The sequence below is a fragment of the Pantherophis guttatus genome, chromosome 8, assembly GCF_059756535.1.
Source record: "Pantherophis guttatus breed Tessera chromosome 8, ASM5975653v1, whole genome shotgun sequence".
Taxonomy (NCBI): domain Eukaryota; kingdom Metazoa; phylum Chordata; class Lepidosauria; order Squamata; family Colubridae; genus Pantherophis; species Pantherophis guttatus.
Genome location: NC_142070.1, coordinates 29691686 through 29703654, shown reverse-complemented (window position 1 = coordinate 29703654; position 11969 = coordinate 29691686). Strand labels below are relative to the sequence as shown.

The 11969-nt window shown below is 42.7% G+C and overlaps 1 protein-coding gene across 1 annotated transcript; it reads left to right on the top strand.

Annotated features, from left to right (window-relative positions):
- Nucleotides 1-3424: 3424 nt before the first annotated feature.
- POU4F2 (POU class 4 homeobox 2) lies at nt 3425-6391 on the top strand. Its single transcript, XM_034401289.2, has 2 exons — nt 3425-4316; nt 4949-6391. The coding sequence occupies exons 1-2, from the start codon at nt 4035-4037 to the stop codon at nt 5882-5884; spliced, it is 1218 nt and encodes a 405-aa protein (XP_034257180.2). The 5' UTR covers nt 3425-4034; the 3' UTR covers nt 5885-6391.
- The last annotated feature ends 5578 nt before the right edge of the window (nt 6392-11969 follow it).

The window sequence follows — 11969 nt, the reverse complement described above, 5'->3', positions numbered from 1 at the left end:
TACTTATTGGGAAAGGCTAGCTTAATAGCAGGTGAATGAAACTATTTCCATCCTGGCCAGATCTTTGGTGGGAAAAAAACCATGGAAATGGTGGTTTAAATAAACTTAACTAAACGTAGCATCAAAGTTTGCCTACTTCTATCACAAATACACTCTCTATTAATGAATATATTATAATCCTTCATTTATTGTAGGAAGTGGTGACAAGTGTTTAGCATTTTTGAGATCACTTGTCAGTTGCTATTAAAATCAAGATTAATTCATATTAACGATATGCATTCTCAGTTCTCCCAAGTGACAGCATGCATTAAAACAACTATTGCAAGTAATTAAATTCAATACATGGGGTCAAATATTTTTAAAAGCAGTATTTAAACTCTAAAGTTCATTTGAGAAACATGCATGAAATTCAGGTCATCTTGTTAGTTATCTTTTGTAACATTAGGGATTTGAAAGTTTTATTTTAAATCTTTTGGGGAAACGTAATTGCTTTGCTTTTATTTTTCAATGTTTCCTTCAATTTAAGTACTAAATGGCTCTTGTTTATTTTAAAATTCCATATCTGTAACCAAATAAACAACTTCCCTGTCAGATCACCATAACTATGAGCATGCCAGCTACTTTCTCCTTGCTTTTAGCTCTCCCTTCTAAATTTATTTTAAATACAATACAGTGAAAATACAAAAATATTATCTGTGGATTTTTATTAGGCTTTTGAGATGTTCAGTAGTTTAGTCTAATTAGACAAGCCAAAAGCCTTTTGGAGATTAAGCAAATTGGACAACCCTTGTTAATTAGAACATAATTTAAAGTTTGAAATTATATCACTGATAAAGTAGCCTAATTAGCATCACAATATGGTAATGGCCTACCAAGACAGCCATGTGGAGGGTTGGTATGAACTCCTTAAAGGCTTGCAAGAATCTGTTTCCTTTCTATGATGTCATTAATAAAAGATTTCTATAGACTTCAGGCTTTCAACGGGTACATACAATTTATAGTACACACAATGCATTAGCCCATAGTGTGGCTTCTTCTTCTTCTTTTTTTACTATTATGAAAACTAATAAATTCGTCAAGCTGAATTAAGCATACAAATCAGATGAGGCATAACAGATTACATATTGAAGCACCGTGTCTCCGGAGCCTAAATGAAATTTCAATCTAATAATTCCTTCCTGGCCCGGCCATAATTTGTTTAGAGATGTTGTTCCACTCCTTTCCAAGCGCTGTTCGCACAATAATTAAATGATACTCAAGCTTTTAACTTTGATTTATTTCATTTCACTGAGCTGGCGACAGTGAGAGCTGATACAATGGATTTTCATTTATATATTTATTTCCTTGAAAATTACAAAGCCTACAGTCTGGGGTGAGAAACTCACTAAAGCTGCCTTGTATGAAATTAAAGAAAAAGAGGAGGGGGACGAGGAGAGAGAAGAAAAAAAAGCCTACTGCACTGAAATTAAAAATAGCGCAGGAACATAAGATTGGGCTAATAGGCTCAGAGAAACCAGCGCTCTGTCTCACGCAGAGACCAACTGGGTGTATTTGGAAAGGCCACAAGAGTGGGATCTTCCACTGTCCCGGCAACCAGGTCTTAAAGTATCTATGATTCAGGAGGTTCTAAACAGCCATCAAAGCAATAGCGTCTCTACGGTCTTAGCAGATACACCTGCCGAACCCCACAGATATTTTAAAGACGGAGCCCAACCGTTGTCACTTTAATAGCCCTAAACACTTGTTTAGTTTTGAAGTCAGAAATTCTGAACCTAAGCGTGGCTTCCTTGAGGCGTACGTAGTTCATGAAGTACTAAGGCGTCAAAGCGGAGAAGAGTTGCCCAAGGAAACCTGCCTATTGTAGGTGAGGCGTTCAATTCCCTCAGCGTTGCCGTCAGCTTGAAGCGCTCCAGTGGAAAGCTTGGGAATTCCTTGCAGAAAGGCATAAGGCCAAACTGGGAGGCACAGCTCAGTTAAAAAAAAAAAAAAAGGCTTGCTGGCGGTTGGCAAGAAGCATAACCATCAGCGGTCTTCGCTGCAGCGGTTAGTCCTCCTACCCGCCGCAGCTCCTACCCTTTAAGGCACCCACAACGAGACAAAGGTTGACGGGCGTGGGAGTGACTGAAGAACAGGAGCAGCGGTGTCGGCGGCCACACGCTCCGGCGCGCGCCTGCACCGGAGAAAGGGGCAGCAGCCGGAGCAGCGAGAGCAAACTCCCAGGAGCCCGCGCGGCAGAATAAAATCGGGCGCCGGCAACAACTTACCCGGCTTGTGCCAGCCGCTCATTGGGACGGCGCCATGTGCGCGCGGGGAGGGGGGGCGTATATGCGTGTGTTGGGGTAGGAGGCGGTGAGGAGTCCTCCCCGCTGCATCTGCGCAATGGGGTCTCTTAGGGCATCTCTCCCCCTCGCGCCCCCTCTCTAATTTCAGTGTGGTGGCGAATGAATGACGGTCATTCGAAGTGAAAGGCTCTCAGAATGTCTCCACACGCCTTTTCGCTCCAACCTCTGGGCGAATGTTTCTCTCAGTCGTGCCACCCTTGCTCCGCATCGCCCTTCCCCATACTGGGGCCGTCTAAAAGTATTTTGACTTTCATTCCCTCCCTCCCTCCCTCCCGCCCATCACCCACCCGCAAAAGCTTAGGCTGTCTTGTCCTATGTTCGGAGGCCATGGGAGTTGTAATTCAAGGCGTTTCGCAGGACTGAGGTTTGGGAAAGGTTGTCCTTACAGGTACGGTCTCCAAAGTTCATTCACCAGGAAACAGGCGCGGAGAAGGAGCCGATTCAAAAGTTATCTACTCCAAAGCAGCATGATTTTGGTGACCTTTCAATCACAGCCCTACTCCCAGGAAAGCTCAAAGGAACCGCCTCAGAGATACGTTCCAAATAGCGGTCCCTCGGCAGACCCAGCCTTCCGTCTCCGAGGAGCCACCGGACACTTTTCTAGCCGAAAAGAAGGCCAAGGCGCGACTTTTTTACCCGCGCTTTTTCCCCCCTCACATTTCACTTCGACTTCAGCACAAGCGTTTTGCTTTTTTTCCTCAAGTCCTTTCTCCCCGCTTTCACGTCACCACACAATCTCTCACACACTTTCCCACACTGTTTTCTCACACCGTTTTCACACCTCCCGCCCACATATTTCTAATGAAACTTCCTTTCTTGATACGTCTCGCCGTTCTTTTCAAGCGTTATGTAAACGCCGGTCTTTTCATCCATGAGCGCACGGCCGGGTAGCTACCCATGTGGATACACGTGGGGTGAGGATAATAGCAGCGCGCACTCAGATGCCTTTCGCCCCCGCCAAGCTTTCGCTTCGCGCTCAGCGGCTCGCGCCGCCCCGCACGGGCTCTCGCAGGACGCATGCGCCTCTCCCCAGTCAGCCCCAGCTTTGCCGCCATCCAATGGGTGGCGAGCAGCAAGAAACAGAGGGAGAGAGAAAGAGTCACACAGCACAGTTACTCCGGGGTCTCTCTCGCGGATAGGCACCTGTCAGGCCAAGGTGTACCGCAGCCGGCTGCTGAAGGGCGGTTGAGCCAAGAACAATAGGGCGCCCCTCGAATTGGAGCAGGGCAGGCAGGAGTAACTGGCAGACCAGCAACCTTGGGGGCTGTTGTTGCTCCAGCCGCAGTTAGGTTCCGAAGGCTTCTCTGGAGAGGAAGGGAGGGCTATCCGGATAGCAAAGAGTGGGGCAGGTGGAACAAGGGGACCCTCAGCTGAGGACAAGAGGCAGGAGGAGAAGGGAAAACGGAGAAGGAGGGGCGGGAAGAGACTTTCCCCAAAGAGTCGCGAGCGAGGGAGGAGGCACGGAGCGTCCGGCGGGGTAGCTGTCGGGGAGTAGTTAGACGGCGGAGCGAGACGAGAGGTGGCGGCTGAACCGGAGGGAGACAGCTAGGCAGGCGCCCTTCAGTTTGTGTGGCAGAGGTTGCAGTAACTTCTCAGCGCGCGTCTTTTCCCGCCTCTTCGCCGTTTTGTTCTCGCCGGCATTCCGGACTCGGACTCGGACTCGGATTCGGACCCGGATCGCCGGCCGCCACAATGATGATGATGTCCCTGAACAGCAAGCAGCCCTTCAGCATGACTCATGCCAGCGGCGGCAGCCTTCACGAACCCAAGTACTCGGCCCTGCACTCCGCCTCGCCCTGCAGCTCTTCGGTTGCCGGCGCCGCAGCAGCTTCAGCCAGCTCGCCCAGCAGCAGCACTGCAGGCGGGGGCAGCGGCGGGGGCAGCGGCCGGAATAACGCTTCGAATAGCAATAGCGCCGGCAGCAGCAGCAGCGCTTCCGAGGCCCTGCGCCGCGCCTGCTTGCCCACCCCGCCGGTAGGTCGCTCTCGGGGCAGGGAAAAGAAGAGCAGCATCAGGAAAGAAGAAATAACCGCTCGGTCTCTTCCCGGATACATGATTATTTCATTGGGAGACGGCAAATCAGTCCGGCACCCTCCCGCCCTCCCCAAAACCTACAGAGGCTTTCAAGAGAACTCCCACGAACTAGTATAACCCAGGGTGCTAGTCGAGCCAGGCTATTTGCGGCTCTGTGTGTGTATGTGTGTGTGAGAGAGAGAGAGGGAGGGAGGGAGGGAGAAAGAGAGAGAGAGAAGAGCTGCTTTGCGTTCCCTCTGCCCCTGGCCCTTACTTCGTCCTACTGTTACTTGCTTTCTCTCTTCTCCTACTCTTCACTCCCTTTACTCTCTTTCATCATCTATCTTCCATTATCGAACCATTCTTTCTTTCCTTGTTCCCACCGTTATCTATCTTCCATTCTCTTCCCGTTCATACCTCCCACTTTATTTCGTTCCTTCCAATTCTCCTCCCTCTCTCCTTCCTTTCCTATTTCTACCACCCTCCAACTCATTTCAACGGGGGATAGGGTTGGCTTGCATGGCACTCCAAGGAGAACAGAGTGGAATTCCCTCTTGGCAGCAGTAATGTGTGCCTTTTATTTGCAATTTCAGAGCAACATCTTCGGAGGTCTAGACGAGAGTCTACTAGCCCGCGCAGAAGCCCTGGCTGCAGTAGACATTGTGTCGCCAGGCAAGAGCCACCATCACCACCCACCACATCACAGCCCCTTCAAACCTGACGCCACCTATCACACCATGAACACCATCCCCTGCACCTCGGCTGCATCTTCGTCCTCGGTGCCCATCTCGCACCCTTCTGCCCTGTCTGGCACCCACCACCACCACCACCACCATCACCACCACCAACCTCACCAAGCTCTGGAAGGGGAACTCTTGGAACACATCACACCAGGACTGGCATTGGGTGCCATGACAGGCCCCGATGGGTCAGTGGTTTCCACACCAGGCCATGCCCCTCACATGGGCAGCATGAATCCAATGCACCAAGCAGCACTCAGCATGGCGCACGCCCACGGGCTACCCTCGCACATGGGCTGCATGAGCGATGTGGATGCAGATCCACGGGATTTGGAAGCCTTTGCAGAACGGTTCAAACAGCGGAGGATCAAACTAGGGGTGACTCAAGCTGATGTGGGCTCAGCCCTGGCCAACCTCAAGATCCCCGGGGTGGGATCCCTAAGTCAAAGCACCATCTGCAGGTTTGAATCCCTCACCTTGTCCCACAACAATATGATTGCTCTCAAACCCATCCTGCAAGCATGGCTGGAAGAAGCAGAGAAATCACACCGGGAGAAGCTCACCAAACCAGAGCTCTTCAATGGAGCAGAGAAGAAAAGGAAACGTACTTCAATTGCTGCTCCTGAAAAGAGGTCCCTAGAAGCCTATTTCGCTATCCAACCGAGACCTTCCTCAGAAAAAATTGCAGCCATCGCGGAGAAATTGGACCTCAAGAAGAATGTGGTCCGAGTCTGGTTCTGCAACCAAAGGCAGAAACAGAAGCGGATGAAATACTCTGCTGGGATTTAGTCTTTGGAAAGCTTTCTGCTTAGGGGGAGGAAATAAATATCAAAAAGACAGAAAAAACATTTCTATTTCTTTTTCCTGGAAAGAGAGAGGACCAAGGTTCAGAAAAAGAATCCGATGGAGATGCGGTTAGACTGTGACTGGACAAAATACCAAGTTTAGAAAGTTGGCAGCAGATTTTATCGGGTTTGCAGGCTCAGACTTAAATTGGCATCAAAGAGACTGATTTTTGTGAAGGCAGATAAGAACTCTATAAAGGACGGAAGACATATCAAGTAAGAATTGTTTTTATTCTTAAAAGACATCACCTTTGCTGAGATGTAAAAGTACCCTTTACAGCTATTTTTCAGGATTTTAAAAAAAATTAAGTGATTAGAGAGACTGAAACTTTAATCTAGATTAGAGAGGCATCTCAAAAGTATTTTGATTTTTTAAAAAATAGATGGCAGTTTCTCTGTCATTAGACAGCATATTATAAATATATATAGATATATTTTTACTGTGGTTATTACCCATTTCCTCCTCTGAAAAAATGCAGAGGGAAAATTTGATCCTGCTGTGCTTTTAAGAACTTTTAAGAGCTATTATTAGACTACTGCCAAACTCCTGTAAATTATTAATTTATCTCTCTAGTAACTTCATTTTGTGCTCATCCTAATTAATTGCACCTCTTTCATCAAAGGCTTGATTAAAAAAAGTAAAATAAAACAGTATGGTTAATGTAAATTAATTATTTTATGTTGGTTAGTAGAGTTTATGAATTTGCGCTTTTTTCCTTCTTATACAAAACTTCCTCTTGAGCCATTTGTATATGTTCCCAAAATTAAGATATGAGTATTCTTATTTGTGAGGCGTTCTCACTCTATAGTGGCTGTCTTGCGTTGTTTGTGTAGTCTGACTCACTTGTCCAAGGAGGTATTTGTTGACTGCGTTACATATTTAATGGGGATTCCCCCACATAGATTCCACAGCCTCCACCACACGCACTACTTTAAAAAGAAGCACTTGAGTAAGTGGCTGTGGTGGCTTTGTTGCTTTGGATTTCCTTTCATTCAAGTATTGTCTATTCTAGATTCCGACACTAGTTCTCGTTGTTCAGATCTCCTAGTTACTCTTTTATTCCCTTTGTTTGCAATAGATTTGCGTTATGTTTGAAGGTTTTATAGGTAGAAAAGCCAAAACTATATTAGAAAGAGTAAAGGAGAGTGAGACAGTGAGTGGACCGAAAGAGAGACAGTGCACTGTTTGTAAATCCACATTATTTGGTATAATTCTTTTGGGTCTCCCTTCCCTCACCCACAGGTACTTAGATTGCGGTACCATTATGTATTGTAAATGATTCATTTGAGACTGATGCACATACAATTATATTCTTACGGATTTCACTGTATTGCTGTTATGTTTAAAAGTTATTTGAAGTTTTACCTCTGTACATTATAACAATTTGTTTTGTTAATAGAAATTATTATTATGGCAATGTATTAATTTACTCAAAATGTTGTCTAATTGTCTTTCATTAAAAAAATATTTTAACATTTTATTGACAAACCTATGTTTTTCAGGTTCCTTTTCCAGGTATAGATTGTATTACTGAACCTGAAGCACTTCCAGAATAAGTATAGATATTCATTTGCATGGCAACAGATTCATAATATTCGTTGTTATTGCTAAATCAGTATGTTAGGATCAGAGAATCAAACTGTGGCAGCTATTCCAGATTTAAATAGGTCTTGGATTTTTTGCTAATAATTCCTATACAGCTATTTTACTGATCAAACTATTTCAATGTTTTCTTATTTCACATTGAGAGACAACTAGATTATGCTTAGATATTTATATTTATTGGACAATGAAAGTATTACTTTTTTTTCCTTTATGTGAATCTTTAATATAGAGTTGATGCTCATGAAGAACACTTTCAAAGTAAGAATTGGTTTAGATAACCAGGTTGTAAAACTGCAGAATGTAAAACAGGCTTAAGTATGTTGGAAGGGAGCTTTTCAATTATCCTATCTTGCTAGCTGGCTTCTGAAAGATGGTGGTAAAAATGATTGAGCCTCAAGAATTCAGCACTATTACCGCAGCATCAATCACAGAAATAGTCAAATTAAAAAATAGATGGAAATCCACAGGAAAGGATAGGCAGAAGGGGGAAAAAAGCTTGCTTGCTTATTTACTTGTCCATATTTCCTGAAGCAATTAAAATGCTTTAAGAACTAGAAAATAAAAATTATCTCTCCCATATCTAAACAAATCTGTCCTATAGTAAATATATGCTGCTGATTTAAATACATTGACTAGGAGGTAAAACAGAGTTGTTCCCAAGCAAGTGATACTTAAGATGGCAATGTTTGAAGAGAAAGATCAAATTGTGATCAGAATTTGAAATAAATTGTAAAATATATTTCTATGGAGAAACTTCCTCAGCCTCCTAATTTAAGGAGGAAAACCCCTTATTCCAATAAAGAGAGAGAAGACACTCAAGGGAAAAGACTGAGAAAGCAGATTGTTCTTTTTTTTACTCCACCTCTGCCAGACTCCCTAAAGAAAACATTCCCACTTTTCATCTCCTCTTGTATTTGATAAATGATCATAAATCACCTGGATCAAGAGCTAAATTAAAGCTATACCATGAGATCAAAAGGTAGCCCTGAAAGAGTTATATAAATACCCTGCAGAACATGGCCTTTGTGCTATAAAGATCTAGCAACCAGAGCAAGGTATTCAACTGGCATATGCTGTCTTCTAGAGGATCAAACTAAGATGTATAAATTGGTAACCTTGTTGCCCAAGGAACTAAGGTCTTTGATGCAGCGAGTGTGAATTGAGACAATAGTGTGCTGTTTTTCGGTTGGAATTTTTAAAAAAGAATCAAAGGTAGTATGCTTTGAAATGCCACCTAATTCCAGAAATAGAAGTTGTAATCCATGAGAAAACAGTAACTGAAAAGTCGTGTGTGCGAGTTTGTGAGTGTATAGGCGCACGAAGGTGTATATGTGTGCGTATGTATGTATGTATGTATGTATGTATGTATGTATGTATGTATGTATGTATTGAAACAGCCTGCTTCCCCCCTCTTTCCACCTTTTATTTTATGTGACAGCGATTAGAAAGCTACAGCAGCATCTGCGCACAGCAGCCAGCGCTTTCAGGACCAAGGACAGCTCCTCGGCGCTCTCTTACTCTCAGTTCAATCTTGCCTGTTTGCCAGAGGCTGTCTCTTCCGGCTCATCGAGGGAGAGAGCGAGGTCGAAGGAAAGGGAATGGGGGAAAAGAGGCGGAGTGTAGGGGAAATGGGGATGATGAAGGGGGGGCAAAAAGGTGAAGGGAGCAGCTATTTTCTATAGAGAAAACATTTAATCATAGATTCCCCCCTCCCATAGTCTATTATAGCTATGCTTAAGAAAACAAAATATCAAGGGGGGGGGGGAGAATCTTGAAAGAAACCCGTCTAATATATTCGCATAAATCCACAGACTCTAGGCATGTGACTTATGCAAGTTTAGGATAGCACTTCCCGTTCCCTCCCTCCACCCAAGCGTTAATACAGTTAATACACGTTTTACTGCTTGGGTGATGTCTCAGAGTATGACGGTCATTTCATGATTAGATAATCAGTAATACTTCCTCTACATCAATTTAGCACCCTGTGAATTCAAATAATGAAATATTTCTCTATCACTTGCTTTTTAAATTGAGATCACTTTTACAAATGTTTAATCACAACACAGTGCAAAAGGATTAATTGCCTGATTCTAAAATCCTATTTCCCTAAGAGTAGCCATGTCTGATAAACGAAATGTAAATTGAAAAAAACTACTTTAAGGTACAGATTATTTCAATACGCTGTAAGGCAGTGGTGTTGATACCAAAGGAAAGAGTTAATCAATTCTTTTCAACATTGCCATTTAATATTTATCTGCTTCTGGTTACTGAAATGTTATTTTGAAGATACTTTGAACAGCCAAATGGGCACAGCTTGAAGCTTGCTATTACTGAACGCTGCTTCTCTTTCAACCCAATCAAGTATAAAATCCATCAGTAAGATCCTTAAAAATATTTGTGAATCCTCAGAACCGTGCAGCTTTTCTGGTCTAGAATCTAATTATTCTGAAAATTGGGCAGGGAGATCAAATGCTAAGGTTGGGACTCTGTTTACACATCTCATTTTCAGGGACTCTTGGACAGAAATGTAACTACATTATGACTTTGCTTCTTTTAAAATAATCTTTGTGATAAACATACATGTACTGGCCTGGGTTAGGTGTGGATCCTTTAAAATTGTCCCAAAGTAAATAGAACTTCAGTAAAAACTACATCCAGTTAAATTTAGCTGTACATAGAAATTCTGGACAAAATTTATAAGGACAGATGTTACAATGAAATAATATTAACAATCATGCTGTATTATTTTGTTCTATGTTGTGGACAAAAAAGGCAAAATATATTAACTGATTAGCTTATATCAAAACTTGAGCAGCCAGCAAGGGTCAAAGAACTACATATGCATAGATAGTTCAATAGAAAGCAGTGGTGTATGTGTGTGTGGTGTGTGTGTGGTGTGTGTGTGGTGTGTGTGTAAGGCCAATAAGGCTTTTCTATGTAAGTGGAAAGAAAGAAGGATGCAGACTTTATGATTTTACTCCATAAAAAATGCCTGACTCTACCTTGATTGCTCATTTCTTCTACTGTCCAATAGGGAGCATCTGTGACCTAGAAATTTAAGAGTTAAAATACAACTGCTAAGAAGTCATTATCATCCAAAATATGGTTTTTATTTTTAAATTACCAAAGCAGTTACTGTTCCTTCCTGAAACAAAGCCAATTTGGAATTCATAAATACAGCCCACATTGAAGGAGAATAAGCGTGACAATTGCATACCTATGCAGAGATGAAAGGCTCAATCAGGCATTTTGGAAACGTTCCAGAAAGCAAGTACAAAAAAAATCCTGAAGAATGACAGAAGACCAGAGGCCTCACGTAAGTCCTGTGAAGTCTTTTATCTTTTCACTTCCTCTTGGCCCACTTAAATGAGCCATTCACTTAAAGGCTATTATGGGAGAATTAATAAATTACACAGCGAATTATTAAATCCAGATAATTACAAGGAATAAGTAAGTAATCATTCGTTATCTCAGCTAATTACTGCAGGTCACAGCAAGCTGGAATGTGAAACCCTCCTCGGGAATTGAAATTAACTTTGCACAGCAAGGCTTTGCTTGACATCCTTAGTCTGTAGGCACATGGCAGCTCCCTTGTGAGCCTGGCCTTTCTATTTAACTTGGAGAGAATGGAAATAAAATTAAGTGGTGGTAATAGGAAGCTGCTTAGAAAGCCAAAACAGTTAAAGGAATGAAAAAAAGAAAGAAAGACTGGCTTTTAACAAAACTGTCAGACATAAGGTTTACTTAATCCCTATTTTTATTTTGTTGATAAGGAAATTGTTAAACACAAATTTAAGAAGAGGAATTGGAGGTTCAGAAATAGATTTATAGAAAACTTATGCTTTTCTTAGTACAAAAGGGAAAGGTTTTCTCAACTAAGAAAAGCCTGGGCTTTGTTTCAGCTACAATAAAGCACCCACCTCATAACTGCAGGAACCTAATTAAGGAGGTAGTCATCTTTTTCATTGATCTTCCTCCAAATCTTGCTCTGAGCTCATGTTAGGGTTTCCCTTTCCCCTGACTCCAGCTTTTTAAAAGGAGTATCTTGGATAGAGGAGACCTATAATCTATAATGTGTGATTGCCTCATTTCTTGCATTTAAAGCTTTAGCATATAAAATAAGCTATTAAACACATACTGGAGAGAGGAAAAACGAGGGGTTTTTTATCAATTGTAATTAGGTGGACAATCTCTTCCCTTTTCCTTGCTCAAGCCTGGGATGATAATTAAAATTTAATGAAGCCTGGGACTTGAGAGGGCCTCATCTGGGGACTCTGGAGTAGAATATTTTAACTGTACATTTATACTGAGTGTCTGGCTTCAAAGACGTGACTGCTTTTAATCTCAAATTAGGTAAACTACAGATCTGAAATTAAATATTAGAAGCATTTCTAGTCCCTTTTCCTTTCGAGGGCAGTGTCAC

What these genes read in the sequence shown, in the direction of transcription:
- POU4F2 (XM_034401289.2), top strand. Translation starts at nt 4,035, where the DNA reads ATGATGATGATGTCCCTGAACAGCAAGCAGCCCTTCAGCATGACTCAT. An exon ending in CCTGCTTGCCCACCCCGCCG is followed by an intron (nt 4,317 to 4,948) that starts GTAGGTCGCTCT and finishes TTGCAATTTCAG; the next exon opens with AGCAACATCTTCGGAGGTCT.